Source organism: Gossypium arboreum, chromosome 5, assembly GCF_025698485.1.
Source record: "Gossypium arboreum isolate Shixiya-1 chromosome 5, ASM2569848v2, whole genome shotgun sequence".
In the NCBI taxonomy this organism is placed as follows: Eukaryota; Viridiplantae; Streptophyta; class Magnoliopsida; order Malvales; family Malvaceae; genus Gossypium; species Gossypium arboreum.
In genome coordinates, this window is record NC_069074.1 from 89,380,232 (window position 1) to 89,406,439 (window position 26,208).

Sequence of the window (26,208 nt, forward strand, 5' to 3'; positions counted from 1 at the left end):
AATAGTAAAAGTAAATGAATATTTTATCAAAAGAACTAATTTATTTTTGATCTAATATAAATAAATTAATTTAAATATTTTTAAATAAAAATAAAATATAATTTGACTTTAATACACATACATTCTTCATATTATTTCGTAAAATTCTAACTTTTATGTCAAAATAAAGTCGAATTTCAACATTATACCTCAGATTTTCCATATCATTTGTTTTGCACGCATGCTCATGGATTGCCAACTGTCCCCCTTTAATCATCACAAGCTATTTCTGGCGAGTACAATAGGAAATTCATAATCTGACGAGTGTAAATAACCCCCATCACCTCAAGTTGCGTACAACCTCCGAAAAATAGAAAAATAATAAATTTCTAATTAATAAATAATTTTCTAGGCCTTTCCCTTTAATTTCCTCGCCACCCAAACAAGAAAAAGAAAAAACCTACACCGCCATCCCTCGTAACGCACAGCGACTGTTCCCAGACTTTATCCGAGGAATTTCTTTTGTCATTTCGTTGATAATCCGAACTTCAATTCTTTAAAAAGGCTTTGGATTCTTGGATAAGGTAAACCAGTACCCTACAGCTTGTCTAGTTTTATATTATGTGTTCTTTTTAAAACTTTTTTTTTTTGGCTTTTGTTTGATCTTAAACTTTTCTGATGATGGGTTTTGCCTATATGATGAAGATTTCCTTTTATGTCCTTAATTTCTATGCCTTTACCTGAATAAAAAGAACAAATTTAATATTCAAGATCACTTTTTTTTTCCGTAGTTACGTTAAACTGGAAAATTTTAATTTAAATGTAGTGAATCTTTGGTCTTTAAATGTTAGTTGATTCTATAATCTGATGTTGTGATTAATTGTAATGATTTTAGGAAGTTTGAATCTTTGCTTGTTCACAATTTAGCCTATAGTTACGATTTTACAATGATTAGATCTTTCTATGGTTTGAATTTGCATTTTATGAGTTTGTAAGGCTTTTGTTCTAATTAACTTGTTAATGGAAGGAAATGGATGCCAGCTTTGGTTTGATTGCCAAATGGTATCTAGGTTGCTTGATTTTTGTTTCTTCGATTTTGGTGAAATATGATTTGAATTCTTGTTGGTAATATGTTATATGAAGTTTGAATCCGATGCGGGTTTGGTTTAACATGTTTGGGTTGTTGTTAGACCTTTTTGATCAACTAAGTTCATGTTTTGGTTTGGTTGTCAATGGTATTTAGGCTGCCCCATTTATTGTTTCTTTGGTTTAAATAAAAAAATATTCTTATTCTTGATAACAATATGCTATATAAAGCCGAATTTGATGGGGTTTGGCTTAACATATTCGGGTTGTTGCTAGGCCTCTTTGATCAACTAAGTTCATGTTTTGGTTTGGTTGTCAATGGTGTTTAGGCTGCCTTTGAATGAAAAATTATTCTTATTCTTGATAACAATATGCTATATAAAGTCGAATCTGATGGAGTTTGGCTTAACATATTTGGGTTATTGCTAGGCCTCTTTGATCGTTCATGTTTTGCTTTGGTTGCCAAATGGGTTTTAGGCTGCCTGATTAGTGTTTCTTCGATTTTACGTGAACGAATTCTTGTTCTTGATGATAATATGTTACATAAAGTCAAATTCGATGTCGCTTTTGCTTAACATGTTTGGGCTGTTTTCAGGCCTCTTTGATAAACAAAGTTTCATGTCTGATCTCGACGTCCAGGTTCCTACTGCCTTTGGTATGTTTCGCCTTAACATTGCACTATTAATAATTGTTCTAATTTCAGGTTTAACATGCCTTTTGTATTTGTTGTGTTAGATCCCTTTGCTGATGCAAATGCTGAGGACTCGGGTGCTGGTGCAAAGGAGTATGTTCATATCCGTGTTCAACAAAGGAACGGTAGGAAAAGCCTGACGACTGTCCAAGGGTTGAAGAAAGAATTCAGTTACAACAAGATACTTAAAGACCTCAAGAAGGAGTTTTGCTGCAATGGCACTGTGGTTCAGGACCCAGAATTAGGGCAGGTGTGTGTATAACCCTTTTAAACGATTATGGATAATATCTGTTATTCGTACCTGATGTCTAAGTTTGTTATGTTCTGGTTTTACACTCAGGTTATTCAACTTCAAGGTGACCAGCGTAAGAATGTCTCCACCTTCCTTGTTCAGGTAATTGTTATTGCTTCTTGGAATTAGTTGATGTTAAGCAAAAAGTAACTCGGACTAAGTTGTGAGTGTCGGTACGAGACTATGGGTGTATGTCTAGCATGAGTATGTTTAGTTTCATATCACTATGCCCATTTCCGCATATGTCTTGGACAGGGGTTTTAGACATGAAGGAAAATGATGAGTTGGAGCAATATATTGTGGTGTTTCAGTTCCTAAGTTCTACGGTCTTTTGTTTTTTTGGACCAGGCTGGCATTGTGAAGAAGGAAAACATCAAAATCCATGGTTTCTAAGTTGCAGCAAGCTTAAAGTTTTCTGCTAATCTCTGTGCCTTGTTTCGAACCTGGATATACTACCCGGTCAGGATATACTATAATAATATCTATGCCGTTATATCATCTCTATGCTGTTTTGATCGCGATATATGCCGCTCGTATTTCTTTTGATTTCCAGTTCACTGGATTATGTACTGTTGGATGATTTTGAAATCTATGAAAAGCTTGTTTCTCTATGATTCAAAGTTGAAACAAATGTTGTTATTTTAGCTTAAAATTGTTTCAATAATTGATTGTATGAGATTTTGAGAGTGATTTCTTTTGAATTGAAAGCAGGCAAAGTTTTGAAGAATATGAGATTTATGTGATGCTAATAAACCTAGTCTAGTTTGCACCATCCATCTAATATGAGTAAACAACATCCCAACCTGCCTAGGATTAGTTCCATGAATACTCTTATTCCTCTCTTGCCATAGCTCATAGATCTAAGAGATCCAAACCAACCTTATTATAGTTGAAAAGTGAAAACAATGACTTCCCTCATGCTTAATCATCCCATTCAGTCAGGCCATGCCATGTATGGTGCATAAGATTTTGGTCACCGGTTTGCATAATAAGACTCCACAATTGCCTTGCATGAGCACACCCTATGAACAAATGGTCTCTTGTTCCTGCTTCTGACCTGCAAAGAATGCATGTTGGATTAACTTACTGCTTCCATGAAGATTAGCGATCCTTAGTTGGTAGCTTGTTTGGGATGGCTAACCAAGAGTTAAAAGCATGTCTGGGAGTAGCTGATCTTCCCTATGCCACCTTGTTGAAACATCAACCATGCTTTATTAGCTTTATAACTTGAGAAGTTCCTATTTGCAGCAGCAAACGCCTTAGCTTCAGTAACTTCTTCTAAGCTTGGCTTTGTCCTTGCTTCATCTGAGCATCCCATAGTCCTCTTTTAATATGCAAGGGACATGCCTGTGCCATAATAACCCATAAATTCTTCAACATACAAGCTTTGTTCCAAGTAAGGAGATCCTTGATCCACAATCCACCTTCAGCTTTAGGATAGCAAAATTCCCTTCCAATTCACCCTAGCACCCTTGGCCGGTCCTTCTTCCCCCTTTCAAAGGAATGCAAAACACAATTGAGTCACTTTTTTAATGACTTCTGATGGGAGTAAATTTATCTATACCAAAAGTTTTGCAAATTAAATATAGCAGATTGCAAAAGTTGAACCTTGTCTACAAATGAAAGAGTTTTAGTAGCCCAACATCTGATCCTCCTAGTAATCTTTTCAAGCTTCTTGTTACCAAGGGGACTCCACCACATCAATGAGCACCTAAGTGCTAAACAGTAAGTTATCACAAAGATTCCTCCACAGCTCATAAAAGCAACAGTAAGATATCGCAAAGATTCCTCCACCACATCAAGGAGCTCATAAAAGCAATGCCCGAATGCGATATAAAGCACACATAAGTGCACACATAAGTGCAAAATCTCCAATAGAACTTTCGACAATTTATATCCCTAATTGGCATGTCAATTAATCCTAACATTTTATTAAATCTACCACCAAGGCATTTTACAATTATAATAAACAAATATTCATCAATGTTATTAATATATGCATACATACATATCATGTAAGGCATTTTACGTGCTCACATGTATTCATGTTCAAATTCATATTTATAAAGGCCTTTTGAACATATTCATTGTATGTTCATAAAGCATATAGACATATCCATCTCATATAATAGTTTTAAAAGTGAAAAGTCGTATTTTCATTTTTTAATCTTTTACATATTAGTTTTCATATTTTAGCATGATATTGACTAAAAGCATAAATTCACTAATAAATCTTATTTGTGGCCACAATGTCAACTATTTATATTTTCACATTAATAATATAATTTTATATGTCAAAACACTTCCATGACAATTAATATGTCTATGTTATATTTTCATTTTACAAAGCATTACTTAACTAACAATTCCAATTAACATAACACATTATGGACTTATTTCATATATTTTAAACCATGAGGTTTACATATGTTTATCACAAATTTTCATTCCATATTTATAACCTAAAATTACCTAATTCATACTTTAATATAATTTAAGTAAGAGTATCCAAGCTACCTATCCTAATGGACGCTTTACAAAACTTGATCATGCCTCCATGGACTCTAGCCCATCATCAATCAAACTTGTAATTCTGTAAATCATTATTTTTTCATTTGTTTCATACAAAACATTTAACAAAAAATGATGATGTATTTCATCTCAATGTAAAAAGTTGTACAAAAAAAAAAAAAAACTACTTTTGTAGTTGTACCAAGAAATAGATCAAACAAAGCATTTTGTTAATTTAATTCGAGTTTTACTTAATTGTATAGAGATTTTAATAGATCCAATTATTTTTAAAGCAAGCTTGGATTAAAAAATGGTGAATCCCGAAATCTCAAGTAAATCTACTATTTCAAAGTGATTTTTTTTTACTCATTTTGAATTAATTATAAGGTAATTTAACTCAATTTAATAGATGGTTAACGAATTTTTGAAAATCAAGCATTTTCCCTCTTTTAAATGTTCAGGAGAATTTAATTTTTAGGAAAAGTTAAATCTGACTAATTAGATGAAATTGAAAGCTTAGATATGTAATTAAATGGTATTTAGGATGTTTGAAAACAAATTCGAGGTTTAGAAACGAAGACTTGGCAAAGAATATTTTATTTTGGCAAAACTAATTAATTTTCGGTAATGATAAGAGAGTGTGTAGATTTGCGGTTTTGCTATGGTTTGGATGTGAAAAAAACGATAATTAATTAGTGTGTAATGTGTTTATCATGTATGCTGGATCTATCAGGAGCTTCTATGAGAAAGTCAAACGGCAAAGAGAAGTTTACTTAGCCTTTAACGTTCAATCAAAAGTAATCCGGTGAGTGATTGAAATTGCTGCTTCTAAGCACAATTCAATGCGTTATTAGGGAACTTAGGTTAGCCTAAACACCTATCCTAAGTTCCAAGTGTAAATATCCCTATTCAATCTATTATTGTTATACAAATCATGTTTATGAGATGTGATATGTTATATGAATTATCATGAAATGTCCATGAAAATATTACGTGATTATGACTGAATATGATATAAGCTTGCTGGTATTTATGCATTTCTTTATTTAAATATTTATTTGTTTTTAAGAGAGCTTAATTTCGTAAACACCTACCTTTGGGCAGTCCTTGTTGTTTACATCTTTTTGGGTTTCTAGTTAAGCTTTGAAAAACTAGAGAAATTATCTATCTTAGCCTAATAAAAAGATGGGAGCCGTAAAGGTTATAGCTTGTATCATTTAGTGAATTGGGGAAAATGCTTAGTTGAGAAAAGCTAAGCTAATGAAAGTAGACAATTGAGGTCAAACCTGTATCAAATTTTGTAATCTTTTAATTTCTCTTCTTGATCACCAATTAACCCCTTGACGTTTATCGAGCGTAAGATTAAGATATCCAAGTTGAAAGCCGGGCACAAAATCAAAACTAAACAATTTGTTAACTCGTTATGGTGTTACTTTCTCAAAATCAGCTGTGGTAGACCAATTTTCAATTTTAGAAAGACAATCTCTTATTGCTTGTGTCCAATTCCAAACCTATATTACATGAAAAATAGTTACTTCAATTACCATTGCAGAATAATGAGACCGAAGTCTAGAATAAAGTTGAGGTTTGGGAGAAGGTAGAGGCAGATCAAAGTGGAGCAATGGATGTTGACGACAACGAGAACCATGAGTGATGGACAGCGATGGACGGGGCGGATCACTAGAGAGGCGAACAAAAGAGGGAGAAGCAACTGATTGTAACACCCCGAAAATTTTTACAGTAAGATATTATCCTTTATATAGTAAAATAAGGAAATAAAGTGACAAGAAGAGGAAATTTGAGTTATGTCATTGGGAAGTATATTATGACATATTAATTCAAGAAAGGACTAAATTGTAAAAGTGAGAAAAGTTTTGTTGTCCAAGAGTAAATACTCAAAATTTAAGGGGTTGAAGTGTAAATATGAAAAAGTTGAAGGACCAATATTGAAAATATTTTAAGGGTGGAATGATCTAGAAACCGAGGAAAATTGATGAATTAGGACCAAATTGAATAGGTGAAGAATTATGAGGGACTAAATTACAATTTTACTAAATTAAGTGATGACTCAAGAATGAAATTTTACAAGATCACAAAGGGCAAAATGGTCAATTGGAAGAGAGAGAAATGAAGAAAGTAATGATTATGTTGGTGATATTTTATAATTATTTAATTAGATAGTTATTATTTATTTAATATTTTAATAAGATATTTATTATTTTATTTTTTTGAGCCTAAGGATGAAATCGTCATTAATGAAAAGTTTAGGGGTAAAATGGTAATTTTGTTTAGAGCATTAATTGAACGTATTAGAACATGAAATAAATGAAAACGACGATCAAATTTATTTACAAAGATCCGGATGACTCGAATACGAGACTTGAACGTGAAAAATGAAAGATATCGGATTAATGAAATTATAAACATGAACAAGCAACGAGGTAAGTTAGTGTAACTTGAATTGTATTTTTAAATGCATGAATTATCGATATAATGAATTACCTGATTTATGCTTATGAAGAAATAACAAGAGAATGATATTTATCATGATATGTCAATATGTGATTATCTTTGATACGTTGATACAAGGAAATTAAGTATATTGAGACGAGTAATAAATTTAAGTAAAACATGTCGAGAAAAATAAGTACTTTTAAGGGACAATATGTTTGATTTTAATTGGTTCCAAATATGAACGTTAGATGAAATAAAATATCTGATAAATAAATCGGTAACTCCGGCAATGCTCCATAACTCTATTCCGGTGACGGATTCGGGTTAGGGGCGTTACACTGATTTTTCTTTAAACGTAGGGATTTTGGTTTTTCTAATTTGGGGAACTAGTTGAAAATTTTGATGTTTTAACACATATTTACTGGTAGAGATATTCAAATTTTGGTTAAAACTGAATTAACCGACCGAATCGATCTAATTTGGTTAATCGATCTAGTTCGATCGAAGGTCGGTTAAAGATTTTTTAGAATTTCGGTTAACGGTTAATCTGGCTCAAATCGGGTACTTAACCGAACTTAATAAATAATATTATATATTATATGTAAGACTATTGCTAAATCGGTTAATTTGGTCAAATAAATATTATTAATTTATTTTTTTTTGATATGTTTTATACTCGTTTTAACAAAAAAAAAAAAAAACATATAGATTTTGGTTAATTCAGTTCGGTTCGGTTTGGTTAATTTATTTTTTTAAATTTCGGTTTGGTTAACAGTTAAAAAAATTAAAAAGTTCAGTTAATATTAATTTGGTTCGATTAACCGATCAGTTAACTGTTTGAACATCCCTATTTACTGGTTCTTTAGAGGGAAATGTCTGTAAATAGATGCGAGCAAAACTTGATTTGATTCCGAAAAAAATTTAAAATATGAGTTAATCGAATCAACTCAAATAAGTAATTCGAGTTTTGAGTTCGAGTTAAGTTGAATTTTAAATTCGAATAGTTCAAATAATTTGAATAATTAATTGGTACAAAGAAACCTTTGTACCGTCAATTTTGAAAATGAGCAAATTGATCTCTCTCAGTAAAAATTACAAAATATTTATAAAAATTTAAAATTTATATTTTAAAAAATTCTAAAGAATATATAAAAATTTCAAAATTTCAAAATTTTCTAAAATAATAATTTTGAGTTTCTACCAGTTTCCTAAATACGCCACTACGAGAACTTAAATAAGTTAATTAATGATTTAAGCTTATTATACTAAAGTATCTTATTTTTATTATTTTGTTTTGAAAATATTTTTAAATATATACGGTTTCAAATTTATGTACTCTAACATAGAATTAATTATACTGTAACAAGATTTTAATTTTACATGTTTAAATTTTTTTAATTTAACTCAAAACAATTTCACTAGTTGATTCAAATCAACTCAATTTCATTTCAAATTAAGTTAATATGATAAAATATGATTTGCCAACTCGATTAATTCAAAAAATTTCACTCAAATCAATCGAATACACACCCTTATCTATAAATATAAAACAATAGGCGACATTTCTTTATTCTAAGTTTTATTCACTAATCATCGATTAACTTCTAAGTTATTTACTTTTAACTTGGTTTTCTTAACAAAATGAACCTTTCCATATACTTTGGTTCATTTTCATGATTTAATATTTTGTAAATATAATTTTTATTAATTTTTTCTAATTTTATTTTGTTATCTTTTTCTTGAATTTTTACAATTTTTCTTAGTTATTATTAATTTATGTTCCTTAATTTTTAATATGATTCAACTGTCAAATTTCACTTACTATTTCGTTTTTTCAACCATACTAATAATAAATTAAGAAAGTTCATTGTTTGATACGTAAAAGATTAATTTTTTTAATAATTCATACACGACTAACAAGAGGAAATTATTGTCACACACAAACCATTAGTAGACAATTCTTACTACTCGATCCCAAGACATAGGAACGAGATGAACACCCTTAACTAATGAACCAAACTTTTCAATTTTTTCACCAAGGTAATTTTTTTTACTATGAATGCAAACAAGAATTATTAGACTTTTTTTGGCCATTAATTGAAAGCAAATTGTTTGTTTGAAGGATTTTTGCGTTATAGAGAAATGATTGTATGAAATAGAAATATTATCACTTTCTAATAGTTTAATACTACATCAGTAATTTTATTTCAAGATTTTTATTTGGATTTGATTTTCTTCAGGGCGAAAATGCTAATATGGCATTAAACTATTGGAAAAGATATACAAATTACGTGGTGTCACTGTTTTATACAATCTTTTTGCTCGCGTCGTATATGATATTTATGCCAGAATTGGAATAACATAGCAATAAATAAATAGTGAGAATGAAAAATGGCAAAATCACCTAGGTTGTTGTTTGTATTTCTTGAAAGAAAATGAAACTCAGAAATGCTCATACAACAATGGATTGGTATAGAGTAAACAATGCTTCTATAGCATCAGCAGCTATAGAATTCTGTAATCCCTAATCCACAAAATGTATCATTCTCTTCTCCGAAACCAAGTTGTTCAATCCACGAGAGAAAAAAACAACTGGGGCCGAAAATGCGCCTCCATCTCCCTTATGCTATGTTATCTTGTCCTGTGATCACATGATGAATGGAAAGAGTTTTTGAGTTGAAGGACTTGCCTGTACCTGTGATCACAAGGTGAATGGAAAGAGCTTCTGAGTTGAAGGAGTTGCCTGCGCCTGTGATAACAAGATGAATGGAAAGAGTTCTTGAGTTGGACTTGCTTGTATAAAATTTTATCATACAACACTATTCATCCTCATTGCTTGTAAGGGCGAAGGTAGTAAAAGGTTTTAGGGGCCTAAATTGAATCAAATTCAAAGGGGCGTATAATTTCATAATTTTCAAAAGGATTAAAAAAAAATTTTACTATTTAAAGAGGTTTGCCAACAATCTTTTTTCTTAAAATATACATGTTTAAGGTATGTAGGCATGCCCATAGGTAATGTGATTCACCTAAGCTTGAATGTCCGTTTGAAAAATAGACTTGGATAAAATTTAAGGTCTGTTTTTTATATGGGTCGAGTTTTGAGTAAGATTTTTTTGGCTCAATCTAAATATATTATGTTATAAAAATACTATATTAATTATAAATATATATATTAAAAAATTTACCCGACTAAATAACCAATCCAAAATTTTAAAAAAATTATCTAAGCCTTTTTTTTGTGCATTTAGTGTATTATATTTTATTAAAAAATTATTTTTAAATAAAAATAATTTAAAAAATCAAATATGACGGGCCTGGTTGAACCCATATTTACTTTTCTTAAATTGCATTAGGCTTTGATATAAAGGAAGTCCATTTTTAAGGTCAGACTAGACCCGAACTTGAAAAAATAAGTAGGTATCTTGCATGAGTCCGACATGAGCCATGAGCACGTATGCAACATGTATTTAAAAACATATGTCAAACACATGTATCGTATTTGACATTATGCACCATATGAAGGAAAAAGTAGTACCTTTTTTAAGTATTTCTTATGAAGTTTCATTGCCCCTATGCATGCTTTCTTGGCATCTAAGTTCCCAGTTATGTCATTCAGAATCTGGAAAGGTATAAAAGCAAGAAAACAACACAGGTAAAGCATTAAGATAAGTAGGACCGGGAAATAGATGTTAGTGTTAATCGATATCGAACGGAAGAAGCGAATTCCTAACAAACACTACGAAAATGTAAGCTTACCTGAACTACATCGTCCAGACCGCGAGCTTCCTGCAGTAGCGTTGAGCTTTTGTCTTTCAAGACACTGGCGACGAGGAAAACGGAAATGGGAAGATGAGCTTCAGGGTTTTTCACCTTCATATTTTCCCTCTCGTATTTCCCGCACTTTCGTGTTGATTTCTGTCTTACTTTAGCACCTTCGGTTTTCTCCATATCCGAACCCGAATCTTCGTACTGGTAGAACATGTCCGGATCATATTCCAGAGCCCACATCATCTATAGAAATCAATATTAGAACACGAATGCTAATCTCACTCAAACTCGAATGTGAGCAAAGCATTTAACATACCTCCCATAAGTATAAGGAATCGCAAAATGAGAACTCTCGACGAAATAAGACCATTAGCATTCGGAAAGCAAAGAGATAATCACCTCCACCTAGCGTCTCTATAAACCAATGTAAGGAGGAAAACTATTAACAAAATGTGCAAAAAGAAGTTATGTAAGTTTCGGTTCGTACCTAAGTGCTGATGAAGTTTCGGGTCGATAACTTGAGTTACCGTCGCCAAACTACAAAGCTGTGTTTCAACCCCGACCGAACTATCGGTGCACCGGAAATTTCCTCTCTTTAATAAGATTCAAAATATGAACACATATTGTAAGAAACCAGCAATAAAGCCGATGAGCACTGCAATGTCATACGGAAATCAAGTCAAAAAGAAGTACCAATCTACGCATTAAACGCTCGAAGCACCAAAATGCATCAGCTTCATCTTCAAGAAGCATAATCATCGGGGAACATAGGTCACTCATTCCTGCTCGACATTGTAAACAAAATTAGACCACTCATCCTATAAAATCCGATTCAATTTAAAAAAATAGATCGAGTATTACTTACCTTGACAGTAGCCAACATCAGTATCTATCCAAGCATAAACAGAGAGAATATCCCATAGTTTCGCTAAATTCTCTTCCTTCTCGTAGAATACTAAAGTCCGGTCGGTACGCCTCACATCCAGGCCTGAGTCGAAATATGAATATGAGGAATGTCATTGGACTCGAAGAAATAAAACAAAGTATATACTTATAATTTTCAAATTTTTATCTAATATAATTTTAATCATCGTTAGTGTATTAGAAAATAATGGATAGAAAAGTATTTGAAAGATCGAACCCTAATCTTACCTATTTGATGCAATGTAAGCAGCCACTGGATTACTTTATTGTCCAAAGGACCGCGACTCGTTAGTTCCTTCACAATTTCTATCGTATTATCATCTGCGCTTAGAATAATTAATCACACATTAATATTCGAATGTACAATATTTGAATTCACATAAAATATCCATTTCCATCTTTAATATCATATTTATTTCAATTTGGTCCAACTATTTGTTTAAAAAAGAAAAGTGAAGTGTTGAGTGAGTTACCTTGACTTGTCTCCGCAAGTACTAAAGGGTCACTAATTGGCTGACCGTCTTCGGTTATTACAGGCGCTGTTATGTACTTGCCACTTCCAACGACAGGAAATATTTCACGACAATCACTCTTCATTTTTGCATATTGCTCCCTAAAAAAAAAAACAACTTTCAAAATGCTCTGCGGTACAATTTTTTGGTTAAAATATGCAATTAATCCTTATATTTTAATAAAATTCGAGATTTAATCCCTATTTTTTAAATTCTAAAAATTAAGTCCTACTCTTTTAATTTTAAAATCCTAATCTAATCACTAAAATCATAAGTTTTTCTTTTTTTTTTCAAAATTTATCAATAAAACATGTTGGTTAGACTTCCTTCATTTGACGTGGCATATGGTTGAGGAAAAATAAACATGTTAAAAGTTGACAAATTTTTAGCGGGGCCAAAATTAATTTTTAATTTTTATGATAGTAAAAATTCAATTTCACTATTTGAATAGTCTATATCTTTATAATTTTAAAGAATTAAATCGAACTTTTATCATTTTTAGGGGGCAAAGTGTAATTTTACCTTTATTAATTTAAAATTTTACAAATTTAAAAGGCCTAAATGAAAATTTTTCCACTTTAAGGGGTTCGGGCCCCCTAGCTACGCCCTCGTTGTATTATAATTTTTAAATTAAAAAAAAGTAAGAGAATTGGATTTTTAACTTTTAAAGTATAATGATTAAATCTCAAATTTTATCAACATACATGAATGAACTTCATATTTTAACCCAATTTTTTTTATTTAAACTGATTCGGTAAAACTTCAAACCAAGTTTAATTTATATAATAAGACACGCTAGTTTAATTTTAAAAAATTTCACTCAAATTAACTCGATAAAAAAAAACATAATTTCCAAAAGATTGAATAGAAAAATAAAAGGAATGAAGATAAGTGAAGTACCTTCGTTGCTGACGTATCTGATCCCTTTCCTCGTATGTGCTATCGGCATCAAAGCAACCAAGTAGAAACTCCCATACTTCTCCTCTAATTGTCGGATGGATCCCCTACATTTTCCAATCCAATAATTAAAAACCATAAATAGAGCCAATCAAATTAGAGGATTTAGTTTTTATATTTTAATTTTCAATATAATTTTTTTAAATTTTTCTAAAAATAGATAAAATCATTAAAATTTAATCATTATTTTTAAATATGTTTCTCTCAGATATGAATAGATATTTAATATTCAAGCTGATGGTTATGCCAACCCAAGAACATGATTGATTAGGGGTGAAGTCGAAAAATTCTTTTAAAGGGATCGAAACTAAATTAAATTTTTTTATGAGAGCCAAAATACTTTTTTTCATTGTAAGCTTAAAATTTTATAATTTTAGAAAAATTAAATCAAAATTTTATCATTTAGAGGGTCAAAATGTAATTTTACAATGTATTAATTTTTTACTTTTGAATTTTAAAAGGGTTAAGATACAAATTTTTCATTTTAGGGACACCAAGGCCTCTACTTGTCTTTTGAGCTAAATTTGATTACCCTTAAAAAAAAGTCAAATCGTTTTTTAATGAAAATACCAACTAAAATCTTAATTTTTTAACGATGTTGGCACAAAATTCACGTTAAAATTAATATTTTAGTCGATATTCCATTAAAAACAACAATCCGACTTCTTTTAAAAGGTTGAATGTCAAATTTAATTTTAAAAAAAAGAATAAGGGTCAAATTGACAAAAGAAAATGAAAACATTGAAGGCTAAATTTATATTATGTCTTGATATAAAAACCAATTTAGAAATTGAGGAATAGTTTAAGGACGATGGATGCAATTAGCCCATATGCATGTATGTATGATGAAGATCCACTCACCCCACGATGTATACGGTCTAGAGTTTTGGCAATATCCAAACGGCCATCTGGAGAAAATGCAGCTTTCCATCTCCTCACGCTTAGAGTTTTTCCAGGCTGCATCCATCACCATATTATCATCTTTTATTAACCAACTTCTTTTCCCCATAAATAATCCTCATTTATTTCCAAAAATTAATTAAAAATAAATAAAAAACAAACCCTGATCTTAAATTTGGTGTTCGGAACATCAGTACATTCAGGTCGGACCTCATAATAAGAATCTGCAGGTTCTGCTGGAGCTCCCACATTTATCAAATAAATATTTAAAATAAAAAACTGTTTTTCCCTTTTTGCACAAAAAAACTTCTTTCCACCAAAAGTTAAAACCTTTGGGTGGAAGAAGAAAAAACACCCAAAACAGAAAAATGCAGGGGAAAATTTGATAAAATGGAGAAGCCCAGGCAACTCTGCTTCCTCAAAAAGGGATTCTCATTCTTGGACTGTTTTTAAATTTGTTTTTAATTGCTTATTTTTGTAATTACAAACCGTTTTTCCTTCTTTTTCTCTGCTTCTTGTCTAAATTTAACCGCCAATTTCCCTTATTTGTCTTATGTCCTAAATTTAAATCTCTTTTAATGTTTATTTTGACTTTTTAATTTGACATTTTCTTTATGTTTTTTTTTCTACCTAGAAGATTAAACTTTCAATAACTGAAAAAAAGGTCACTTGCAACAATAAAAACAGAATACAGTTGTAAAACCCATACCATCACTCAAACAAAAACTACATGTTGTCTTACACCGAGTTATTCGTCCAGGTTCGAAAATAAGCTTGAAAAATGAAAGAGTTCGAGTAAAAATGTAAATTCGAAAAATAGATTTAGACAAAAAATAAAACCTGTTTTTTAAATGGGTTGAGCCTCAGGTAGAATTTTTGGTTTCGGTTCGGGCTAGCCCGAATCAACTGTTTTACTACTACTTTATTGTTATTATGTGGATATTGTATCTCTTGTTTTATTATTAATTCTACTATTATTTTAGAGACATTTACTTATTAACTTGCAACTATCATAGTGTTATTTAAGTATAAAGATTTTTTAATGTATTTGATGTATTATATTTTTAAATTAATTTTAGATTAAAAATTTAATACAAGTAAGTTGGATCAAGTTTGGGTTTAACATTTTTAATCTAGGTTGGGCTTGGACAAAATTTTAAGCCTAGAAAACAAGCCTAAATTTTTACATTAACCTAACCCGACCCATGATCGGTTCTATAACTAGTTATTAGCTTGGTTGGCTTTTCTTGGAATTTTGCAAATAAAAATATCATCAAATAAAATTTGTTATATTTAAATTAAAGTTTTGATGTTAAAAAGTTATATTCTAATTAAAATAACTTTATTTTGGATATTGTATAATTAGAGAATTAATAATAATACATGTTACATTCAAAGGAACTACTCAAATAAAGACTTATCACTTGCTCCTAAAAGTTTAAACCCAAATGAAGTATATAACTAAATATCCTTTAATCGCTAAATCAATTAATGTCTATTAACTTTCTTGACGTGACATCCACATGCATATTACATCGACAATTAATTAATTTTTTAAAATTAAAAAATATATTAATTGTTGATGTGGCATCAACGTGTATGCCATGTTAGGAAAGTTAACAAACGCTAACTTTTCCATCCATTTTGTGTAATTTGACAAACAATGTAATGTCAAGGGCTAAAAGAGGCGATAAATTAAATGAATAGTTGAAATGATTTTTTTTTTTTGTAAAATTTGAAGATCAAATAAGTTATTATGCCAAGAATATTAGATATTTTTTTATACAATGTTTAGCACTACTTATAATCCCTTCTTAACCTTTAAGTAGAAGGATAAGTAAATTTTAATGTGCTCGAAACCACTTTTTTCTACACTGATAATAATATCGATATCAATTAAACTAAAACTCGATTCACAACAATAACATAAATAAAGGCAATATTCAATACAGATATGTTGGATTTTGTTTAAAAAATTATATCTCATATCTAAAGTCATATAAGTATGAGGAATGAAATTCAACAATTACGATTTGCAAACCTGTCTCCATCTCAAGCACTCTTTTTCTTTTCCTTTTCCTTTTTCTTTATTATTTTAGAATATATCTAAAATAAAAGAAAATTTAAGAATGACTTGAAGAAGAGGAACTTTGATATTAGACCAAATTTAATTTTAATTTTTGTTGCTAATTCGTTGTTTTAAAGTTATATTTACAATCATATCAAACGATTATTATCATAAATATTCAATACATGTATTGAACTAAATAATTAATTAGTTAACACATAATTCACACAAGTGGAATTGAATCTAAGTATTTAAAATATTCGAACTTTAACTTTACTATTTCAATCGAGAACTCATTGACACGACTGATATTTACTATGAATTACTACAGTAACATTAATTATATAAAAATTTACACATTTTCTATTGGTGAAAGCAAATTCCATTAATGTATGTAGAATTTCAATGGTTTAACCCAAAGGAAAGACATGGATATTCTTGTGTATGATCAAGCAAAGCATATATTCAATATATATATATATATATAAAAAGAAGATTCATATAAACTATAAGAAGTAGAAGATTTATACTTTGGTCCAGAAACCAAGAAATCCTCGAAGCAAAAAAGAAAGGAATATATGGAAAAGAAACAAAAGCTTGTAAGCCACAGTTTATATAGTTTTGGGTTAATTCCATAATATGTTCTCAAAGTATAGATTAGATTTTAAAGTGGCCCTACATTTCAAAATGCTCTAATTGAGTTCTTAAAGTATCATTTTCGTATCAATTAGGTCCTTCCATTGGCTCGAGCACTAAATGCTGACTTAGATCTAACATGGAGTGAATTTAAAATACGTAAACATGTGTGTACTTATTATGTAAACAACTTGAATCTAACGTGTTGAAAAAAAAAAAACAATCTCATTAAAATTTAGAAGGGTGCATGAGATTTAAGGTGTCCATGCGATAAATACACATTTTTTAAATATGCCACATGTCATATCGCGCTACAATTCAATGCGCAAGCTAAAAGCTAAGCTGACAAAAGGGCCTAATTGATATGATACTAATATTTTAAGAACTCAATTAAAATATTTTAAAATTTTGAGACGAGTTTAGAATTTGAGCTATAGTTTGAGGACATCAGGTGCAATTAACCCTAAATTTCTTTTCATGCAAGTTGGCCTACAAAAACCCTGGTATAGGCACCCATTGTTGTCACCAAAGTTTCAGTTTGTTTTGGTTGAAAACACATATAGGGTCATTGTTTGTTTGTTTTGGTTTTAGGAATGGCAAACTCCATTTTGAGAACATTAGATTATGAAAGCAAAGGATTTGTAGCAGTGGGGCTGCTTTGTTTGATGATGATGATGATGATTCAAAAGGGTTATGCAAGAGAATTCCAAGTGAACTGGGGTCTTCATAATGGCTCCAATGCTCAAACTTACAATCAATGGGCTGAACACAACAGATTTCAGATTGGTGACTCACTTGGTAAGTTGCTAATATCCACTATACAAATCACATTTTGAAGAACACATTTGAGAAAAGAAAAGTCATAAGGTTTAAAAGATAATTCAATAGTTTAATTATTTCTTACAATCAAGTCCGAACTTAATTATGAAATTGTCAAAACCCATTATTTTTATAAAATAACAAATATTTTTTAGTGTTTTTATTTTTATATAAAATTTAAAAAATATATATGCATACGATAATATTTGAACCTAAAACCTCGTAGATTTGTCATATTGATTAGGTTACCCTTAAAAGGTAAAAGGATCTAATTTTTAACTTTCTAAAGGTATAGAGACTAAAATCTCAAATTTTATATAAGCATAGGGACTAGTATAATGTTAAAGTATTTTGTTTGAATTGTAATGTATGTGTGCGATGATATGCCACAGTGTTTAACTACGCACCAAACGAAGATTCAGTGCTATATGTGAGTGAGGATGCCTACAAGAACTGCAATGTAGAGTCACCCTGGTCCAAATACACCGATGGCCACACTGTTTTCTCATTGGATCATTCAGGGCCATACCATTTCATCAGTGGTACCAAAGGCAATTGCCAAAAGGACGAGAAGTTAGTGGTCGTCGTCTTAGCTGATCGGACCAACCGTTCTTCCAACGCAAACGTAACCAACGCTCCTTCTCCCGCGCCATCTGGTTCGGTCGATGTAATGGTGCCGTCTCCAGCACCCGTAAACGAAACCAATGCTCCTTCTCCTCCACCAACCGGTTCGACCAACGTAATGCCGCCATCTCCGGCACCTTCTGCGGAGTCTCCACCGACGGGGACAGTGGAGGTTAACCCGACACCGGCACCGAGTGAAGAGTCACATCCACCAAATGTTGCAACTTGTTTGAGGTGGATGAGTACTACAATGGGAACAATGTTGGTGGCTTCAACTCTTGTTTTAGGGTTCTAAGTGGGGAGTTCTTCCTTTATTACTACTATTGTTAATTTTTTTGATATATTTATTTTGTTTGATTTGCCTCAGTTTGTGTCTATTAGGTTAAAATGGGTTTTTTTTTTTCTTGATTATTGATTGTTAAAGAAAAACAGAAGGAATAAGCTTTATATATAGTGTGTATAATATTTGGTGTGTACTTGTTTGTAAACACATAAATAAATGGATTTTATACCTTTTGGGATACCAGCTTCCTTTCTCATTTTTTAGTTTCAATACATTTATATGAACGAGCCCAATAATTAGTATTTCGCATTTAATAGATCCATTAAGAGGTAGATGTTGTTTATGAATTTTAAAACTTTTTATTCTTAGAGTAAGGATCAAACTCTCAACTACTGATTAAGGTAACCTCTTTTCATATGATAAAAATTTGTTTCTATCTTTCTTAAATAGGTTTTATTTATATTGTAAGTTAAATCTAATTAATCTTTATTTTAAATAAAATTTGATTTCCACTAAAATGTGGAGTTTATTTGAATAGTTAAATATTCTTTGATGAAAAATTATTTTTGTAAACTATGAGTGAGTTCTTTTTTTCTTTTTGTCAAAATCGATGTAGTTTAAAAAGTATACAAATAAGACTAGGTGATAATAGGTGAGTGTAGATATAATTAAAAAATTAATATATATATATATATATACAAAATAAATGATACATATAACAATTTTTCAATTCTGGTTGCGAAATTTCCTTTCCGTTCATTAAAGATCTTAATTTTAATTTTAATTTTCATATATATATATATATATATATATATATATATATATATTAATTCCATCAAATGGCCCCAAAATCAATCAAATTTTAATCGATCCTCAAAATTTAGTATAACTCCAATCACATCCTTTTGCCAATCATTCCATCAACTTTTCTATTACATGTCTATTAGTGACATGTGTCAACAACTGAGTTTGACATGTATCATTTTAAAAAAAATTTCTTCTCTTCTTACATTATTCTTTTCTTTTCTACGTAGTAAATACAAATACAAATAATATATATTATAAATAAAATAAATTTTAAATTCATAATTAATTACACTATTATTTAATTTTATTGTTTTATAAAAATATTTACTTTTTCTTTTATATAAATAAATACAAAATAAATAATATTTTATTACAAGTGATTCATAAAATATAAAAGTAATGTATAATAAATATTTTCTTTCTTTATTCTTTGTTTTCTGTAAATTTTAATGGTTCATACAAATACTTTAAACTAGATCATGGCCACACCGCAATTTAGAGTCACCCATGTCCAAATATTTTCAACATTGGGCCGAGAAAATCTCCACATTTTTCTCAAAGGGGAAAGAAGCAAAGTTGTTGCATTGATGATGGGGGATTTCAAAGATCTATACCGAAATTATTTCCAACTGCAACTTGAAATAGAACTCTTGGGTTTCGTTTTTATACGTAAAAGAGGGCTACATTCCCATTCTGTTTCCTTAAAATAATCCCCACTAATTAGTTTTTCTTTACACATCATTTCTTTAACCTCTCTATCAAAAGTTTTCCCTAATTCTACTTTCTTCATCAACCTAATTGTATTGTGTAATATTGAATCCAATATCCCAGCTACCTGCAAATTTAAACACCAATGACCGTGGATTTCGTGTAAAAGTAAAAAAGAATGGCGGTTTGGGACATGCTGCTAAGATACTAACCGTGAAAACACCTCCTATTATAGCACAGACATTGGTGAGGAAGTGTGAGAACGATTTTGGGTTCTCTGTTACCAAAACCTGCATACAGAAAAACGAATGAAAAACAAGAAGAATGGAAGGTAAAAACTTTGTTAAAAATTATTAAAGCAGTTTGGAAAATAACCTGCATTGGAGATAACTCGAAATGAAATTTCACAACAGGTATGTATATGCTCTGTGCCAGACTGCTGTGGGCGGTGTATTCATATTCCTCAATTAACGTATGTTCCCGAGAAGATTTTCTTGTAACTACCTCTGTTTTGACTATTTGAAGGTAATGCTCTATCTGAAAATGAAGTGAAGAAAGATGATCAGTTACGTTCATTTACGAGTTTTAGATTATAAGGATTTCTTATTCTCAACCAAGGTCAATGCCTATCTTACTCAGCCACAGAGATAAAACATCATTTGCTTTGACAAAGATGCGTATAAAATGCTCATGGTCAACCATGTTACTTAAAGAGATAAATAATTGGAAGGAAAGGACTGTATAAAAGAACAAACTTACAGTAACATTTGCATCTAAATCCGGTGATTAATGAACAGCCGACCATTCAACCTGTCATGGCTTCTCCCAAGATAAGGTATTAATCTCTTTGCATCACTCAGTAACCGAGGCGAAATCGTTTTACCAAACGAAAGATGGTTAATGACATGAGACATGTTCATTTTAGAAGTATCAAAAGAATGGGCTCCTGAACGAGCAGAGATGATAAGATTGCCGGGAACCTGCAAAGTGCAAGTCGCTTAATACTTTGAGGTATATGAAGTAAAACAGTTCTGAATTGGCAAAAGTTTGAGATCAAAGAGACTATGTAACCTCTGTTGCTCCAATTATTTATTTTTGTAAAAGTACCTATGTCCGACACTCATGTATGACACATGGATATGGGAATATGACCTCCAAATACATGAAAAAACCTTAGATAATCTGACCATACCTGTGTCAGACACATACCGGTATCCTACACTGACACTTGAGTTCTAGTAATGTAGGATATAACAACATTTCTACGGCTCATGTATCTCAAGGGTAAACATAAACGATTGGACAAAATAATTACAAGTAAAAAATCCAAAGGTCAGTTTCTAATTTAGTATCGTGATTATTACCTTCTTTACACGGACATATCCTTCAATTCTGCATCCTCCGGTCAATGGTGCTGGTCGTTTTGTTATATTGGATTTATCCTCTAAAGCCAGCCTTTGGTTCTCTCGTGGAATAGAAGCAACCAAATCTTCCATCGCCTGAAAGAAACAGACAACTGCATTAGGTCATGCATGCACGTTTATCTTATAAGATTTCTAAAACTGAACTGTAAAAGCAAATAGCCAATTCAAAACTAGTCGTGTACCTTAACCAGGGTTTCTGTATCACGATCTCCATAATAAGATTCATGTTCATGGTGTCCGTGGTCCTCCCTGAAATATATACAAAAAAAAGGTCAATCCACATTGAACATATAACATAAGGTTCAGCAGCACTAATTAACCTAGAAGAATGTAATAATCATCTAGTTGGTCAAAGGAAAGTGGAGGGTTAAACACATGCCTGAAAACATAGTACATAAATGAGTTTCACATACTGGAATATAAGCAACATAAGGAAAAGGAAGAGGAAGAATGTGGAAAAATGGGGAGGACATTCAGTCATTTACATAAGGGTGAAAAAGGATATGTACTATAATACTTCCTCTTACCTCAGATCACTGCCTTTACGGAAAATACGAATGGATGGATATCCTTGGATGTGATGCCTGTATGAAGAACATAGACCTAGTGAGCATAGTAGTAATAAATGTGCCAGAAAAGGAAGAAAGAGATAAAGAGAGAAGATTAAACTTATGATAAAGCTAAGAAAAAGATGCAACATTTGGGACTATTCCTATACTAGAAGCAAGAAAGCAATGTTTAAATATATATATCAGAAAGACTGAAAGGCAACAATATGGAGGTCAAATAATGATGTATAATCGTATTCTCAAACAAGAAAGCATTAATTTACATGAGAGAAAACATCAAACAAAGAAATACCTCCTACACAAGTCAACTTCTTCAGTGCAATCAACCTTGGCCAGAAGAATACGCCCATCCGCTTCTGGATCATATCTGTAAAAGGCAAGGGTGAAAAATTCATGCCAAACCAATAAACTATCTATAAATTTACTCCATGGAGTAGAAATGATGAATGCTCAGACCTCTGCCTTATTATGTTAGCAGTTTTCTCCCATGATGGTTTCTGAAACGTAAAAAGTAAAATGGTGAGACAAGGGTCTAATTATTTCTGGATGCTCTTTTTCGAATAAGTAGACAAACATGCATTTGCTTTCAAGGATGACACAGAAACTAAGGTCCTACTACAGAAAATATCACATCACAAAATATATTAGGGAGTCATTAAAATGCTAAATAATCCAAAAGAAACAAAAGAGGGTTATTAAAATAAAAATGAACTGCATAAAGTCACAAAATGGATTGTTAATAAGAGAAGAATTGGAAATCATATGACTATAACAAAAGTTGTGTATAATGACCACGGTATGTAGCCAAGTGTTAGACAATAGTACTTTCTGCAAGCATCTTCAAGACAAAAGATCACACATGCTAATGGAAGATTACCAGGCGAATACTCCAGTAGCACCAAGGAGCAAAAAAATTTACAACTAAAATTGGATACCTGCAAAAAGAATAAAAAAGTCAAATCAAGTACATAGAGGTATCACCAAAATTGGCATTTAGCAGAAAGATCCAAGTGGGAACACAATACACAAAATTAAATGGTTTGAAACTTTGAATTAATCCACTTACACATGTGAAAGTTTGTCAAAGCTAACACCATTTAATGGTACAGCACCCTCAACAGTTTCTTCATCAACTTCATCTCCATGCTTAACAGAATGTGGAACAGGTCCAGAATGAAACTCAGCACCAGTAGGTCTTAAATGTTGATCTATTGAAAACTTTCGGATTGTTTTTGTTATATTCAACCTGTTCTGAAAATAGAAGACACAAATTTAGTCATATGGACCAAACTTTGAATGGTAAATGCTGCTGAGGAAAAACATTCAGGCTTCTTGAAGAATGAATATGAAAAGTATTACTGTCAAATACAAACAATATCCAGCATAAAATGGTGTGATGTACTTCATTTTATTTAGCATAAAAATACATTCATATGAAATTCAAAATATATAGGGCACAACAGTATTAGCTCATCTTAAAGTTTTCTGACAGACTCTATATTGGGCATTTAAAGTGCAATTTTAAGCTTGGTAAAAAGCTTCAGAGCAAAGCAAGGATCATCTTGCAAAAGATTTAGTACTAAACAGAAGCATTTTGCTTTTCAATTAAATTAAGCAATTGAAACACTAATATAGGTACTTACAGTTCCCAAGACATCACTCACGTCAACAGATGCAAATTCACATGAGAGCGCTGGAAAACTGGAGATCAATTGGAATAGTCAGCCAACATAATTATCTATCATTAAAAATAAAGCTCAAACTACGTTCAAGGATATTACAGAAATGAAAAGATACATGCATATCAAGATAACCAACAGAATAGCAACCTACAACAGTTTAGAAGAAAAACCATATAAGATGATCAAATAAATCTTGATTTACATGCAGAAATCTAATCCCAACATTTCTTGGGAAAAAAAAAAGCGTGGGGGGGGGGGAATCTGTATAGAAATCTCAATAGCAGTATAAAGTACCATCAGAACCATAATGCAATGGATCTCACTGTTTATGTGCTAGTCAAGCAAGAATGTTGCAATTGAGTTAGGACCCCAATTGCATGGGGGATCTCTTTTCATGCTAAGCTCAATTGAAAAGAAATGTGAGATTTACCAGATTGTAAGTACATTTCTCATCACTAGGAATTTAACACAGTTCAAACCACCCATGCCCATTACGCTAATGTGCCATCAGTATCAATTAAGGCAAGCAGTAAAAGCTTATATAAGCACATACTCAATCTACAAAATACAATTACACTCTGCTTGTACTTTTGACATGAAGTTCACCTGGACCTTCCATAATATTAGCCACAAATGAGAACATTGAAAAATAAGATTGCTACAGAAAGTTAGTGCACCTCATGTTAAAATCAATGCGTAGAAAGTCTCCATCAGAACTATTGTCAACAATAACAGATGTAGAGGTGCTGACTGTAAAATAATTACTCATTTCCTGCAAAAGATATTTAATGGATTAAAGCGCGTAGAGGAAAAGAACAGAGGAATCAATTTCATTTCAAGGAAAAAGTAGAACAAATGAACTAAAAATATATCTGATAAGTATCATCCGAGAAAAGAAAAGGAAATGGCAACAAATATTACGATAGAAGGATGTTGCAAAGGTGTTGTTTGGGATTTAAAATCAACCAACATGCCAAACCAAATCAAATTTGAGTAAATAGAAAAGCTGCCTACCATTCCAAATAAAAACATCATAGCCAATGCAGCTATGATGGATAACCCTGCACCGGATAAAGATGCCTCTGTTAAATCTCTAGGGATTTTCCTGCACATAGATGAAAAAATAATTAATAAAACACAAGTATCATTATAACATTTACTTAAACCCTGTAAAAACCCTAAGCATTTCAGCAGATAATTTAGTCCACTATATGTGCTTCAACCGAAATAGCAAACAATATTCATAAAAAAGAATTTAAGCTCATTCACCAAATTACTATCAAATTTTAGCAACCAAACAAGAAGTTTCTCCAAAATTATTGACAGGAATACAATCTAATGCTAGAACGTAATATTTGTTTTTCATTTTCCAGTAAATAAATAAACAAAATTTCAACCCAAATATAGCAAACAGCGATTAGTTTTGCTCTTTTTCTATATTAAATGCTCGGATCCATTAAACTAACTTAACTTCATTTCAGCCAATAATCAGAAATTTTACTAGAAAAAAAACTGACGAATCAAAAAGAGAACTGAGAGATCTGAACCTGTAGAAATCGACGGATTTGATCTTGCTTGAAGAAATCATGACTGGTTTTAATCAATCGGAATCAGATTTTTTTCAAGAGAATTATTTTGAAAAAGATAAAAATAAAGATAAATATAAAAAGAGGAATTTAAATCCCAAGAGATCTAGCAATGGAGAAACTTATTTTCCAGATACTATAAAGAGTGAGAGATGAGCAAAGTCGTTTTATGTTTTAACCACTTTAACTCTCCTGCGTTTTCATTCGGGGTTTTCATTTTCCATATTAGATTTTTTAAAAAACAGGGTTTTCAATTGGGTTAAATTACAAAATACTCCTTAAATTATATTCCATTACTCAAAATAATACTTAATTTATACTTCGTTACTCAAATTACCTTAGCAGTAAAAAATCTCTTTTAATGCACTTGTTTTAATTGTTAGGCAACTTCTCTTTGCAACCCTCCTATCATTTTTGTTCTATTCAACTTCTTCTCGATATTTAGATTTCATGTTCTGTATGTACTTTTTGTTATTATAAAGGTTCACCTAACATTACCTATTTTATGCAAAGCGTATAGAAAATAAAAAAAAATCATTTTTAAAAAAAATAATACACAAGTTTTGATTAGGGGAAAATGAATCGAAATCAAAGCCTAAAAAAAGAAATGAAGCTTGCCAGGATTTGGGTTTTGTCGTCAAAAACTGAGTTTGGATGAGTTTTTCGACAAGTTCTTAAGTTTTTTGTCATTAGAGTTTTTAAGTGAAGAAAAAAAAAACTTACTAAATAATATTTAACTTTTTTAATTAAAAATTGCACGTGTCACAAAATAATTGGCTAAGAGATTTTTTTTTACCGCTGGAGTAATTTGGGTGTTAGATCAAATTTTGGTTGCAGAATATAGTTTATATACCACTTGTGACCCAAAAAAAAATTAGGTATCAATTTAGGAAAGACATTATAGTTTAGGTATCACTTTGGATATAAC

The 26,208-nt window shown here is 31.0% G+C and overlaps 2 protein-coding genes and 2 pseudogenes across 2 annotated transcripts; 2 read left to right on the forward strand and 2 right to left on the reverse strand.

Moving 5' to 3' along the window:
• The first annotated feature begins 326 nt into the window (after positions 1-326).
• Positions 327-2,679, forward strand: LOC108450463 (protein translation factor SUI1 homolog 2). Its single transcript, XM_017748103.2, has 5 exons — positions 327-563; positions 1,661-1,720; positions 1,801-2,006; positions 2,097-2,150; positions 2,397-2,679. The coding sequence occupies exons 2-5, from the start codon at positions 1,684-1,686 to the stop codon at positions 2,439-2,441; spliced, it is 342 nt and encodes a 113-aa protein (XP_017603592.1). The 5' UTR covers positions 327-563; positions 1,661-1,683; the 3' UTR covers positions 2,442-2,679.
• Positions 2,680-9,405: 6,726 nt separating this feature from the next.
• On the reverse strand, positions 9,406-14,781 carry LOC128292734 (rab GTPase-activating protein 22-like; annotated as a pseudogene).
• A 2,510-nt stretch (positions 14,782-17,291) lies between these two features.
• LOC108452262 (early nodulin-like protein 3) lies at positions 17,292-18,744 on the forward strand. Its single transcript, XM_017750033.2, has 2 exons — positions 17,292-17,576; positions 17,990-18,744. Exons 1-2 carry the CDS (start codon positions 17,372-17,374, stop codon positions 18,514-18,516), a joined length of 732 nt encoding a protein of 243 aa, XP_017605522.1. The 5' UTR covers positions 17,292-17,371; the 3' UTR covers positions 18,517-18,744.
• Positions 18,745-19,713: 969 nt separating this feature from the next.
• Positions 19,714-25,322, reverse strand: LOC128293132 (protein disulfide-isomerase 5-3-like; annotated as a pseudogene).
• Positions 25,323-26,208: the final 886 nt, after the last annotated feature.

Bases quoted from the DNA above. Each gene is read 5' to 3' on its own strand.
- LOC108450463 (XM_017748103.2), top strand. From the start codon at position 1,684: ATGTCTGATCTCGACGTCCAGGTTCCTACTGCCTTTG. The intron at 1,721-1,800 runs GTATGTTTCGCC...TTGTTGTGTTAG, and splicing joins CCAGGTTCCTACTGCCTTTG to ATCCCTTTGCTGATGCAAAT. The intron at 2,151-2,396 runs GTAATTGTTATT...TTTTTGGACCAG, and splicing joins TCTCCACCTTCCTTGTTCAG to GCTGGCATTGTGAAGAAGGA.
- LOC108452262 (XM_017750033.2), top strand. From the start codon at position 17,372: ATGGCAAACTCCATTTTGAGAACATTAGATTATGAAAGCAAAGGATTT. The intron at 17,577-17,989 runs GTAAGTTGCTAA...GATATGCCACAG, and splicing joins TCAGATTGGTGACTCACTTG to TGTTTAACTACGCACCAAAC.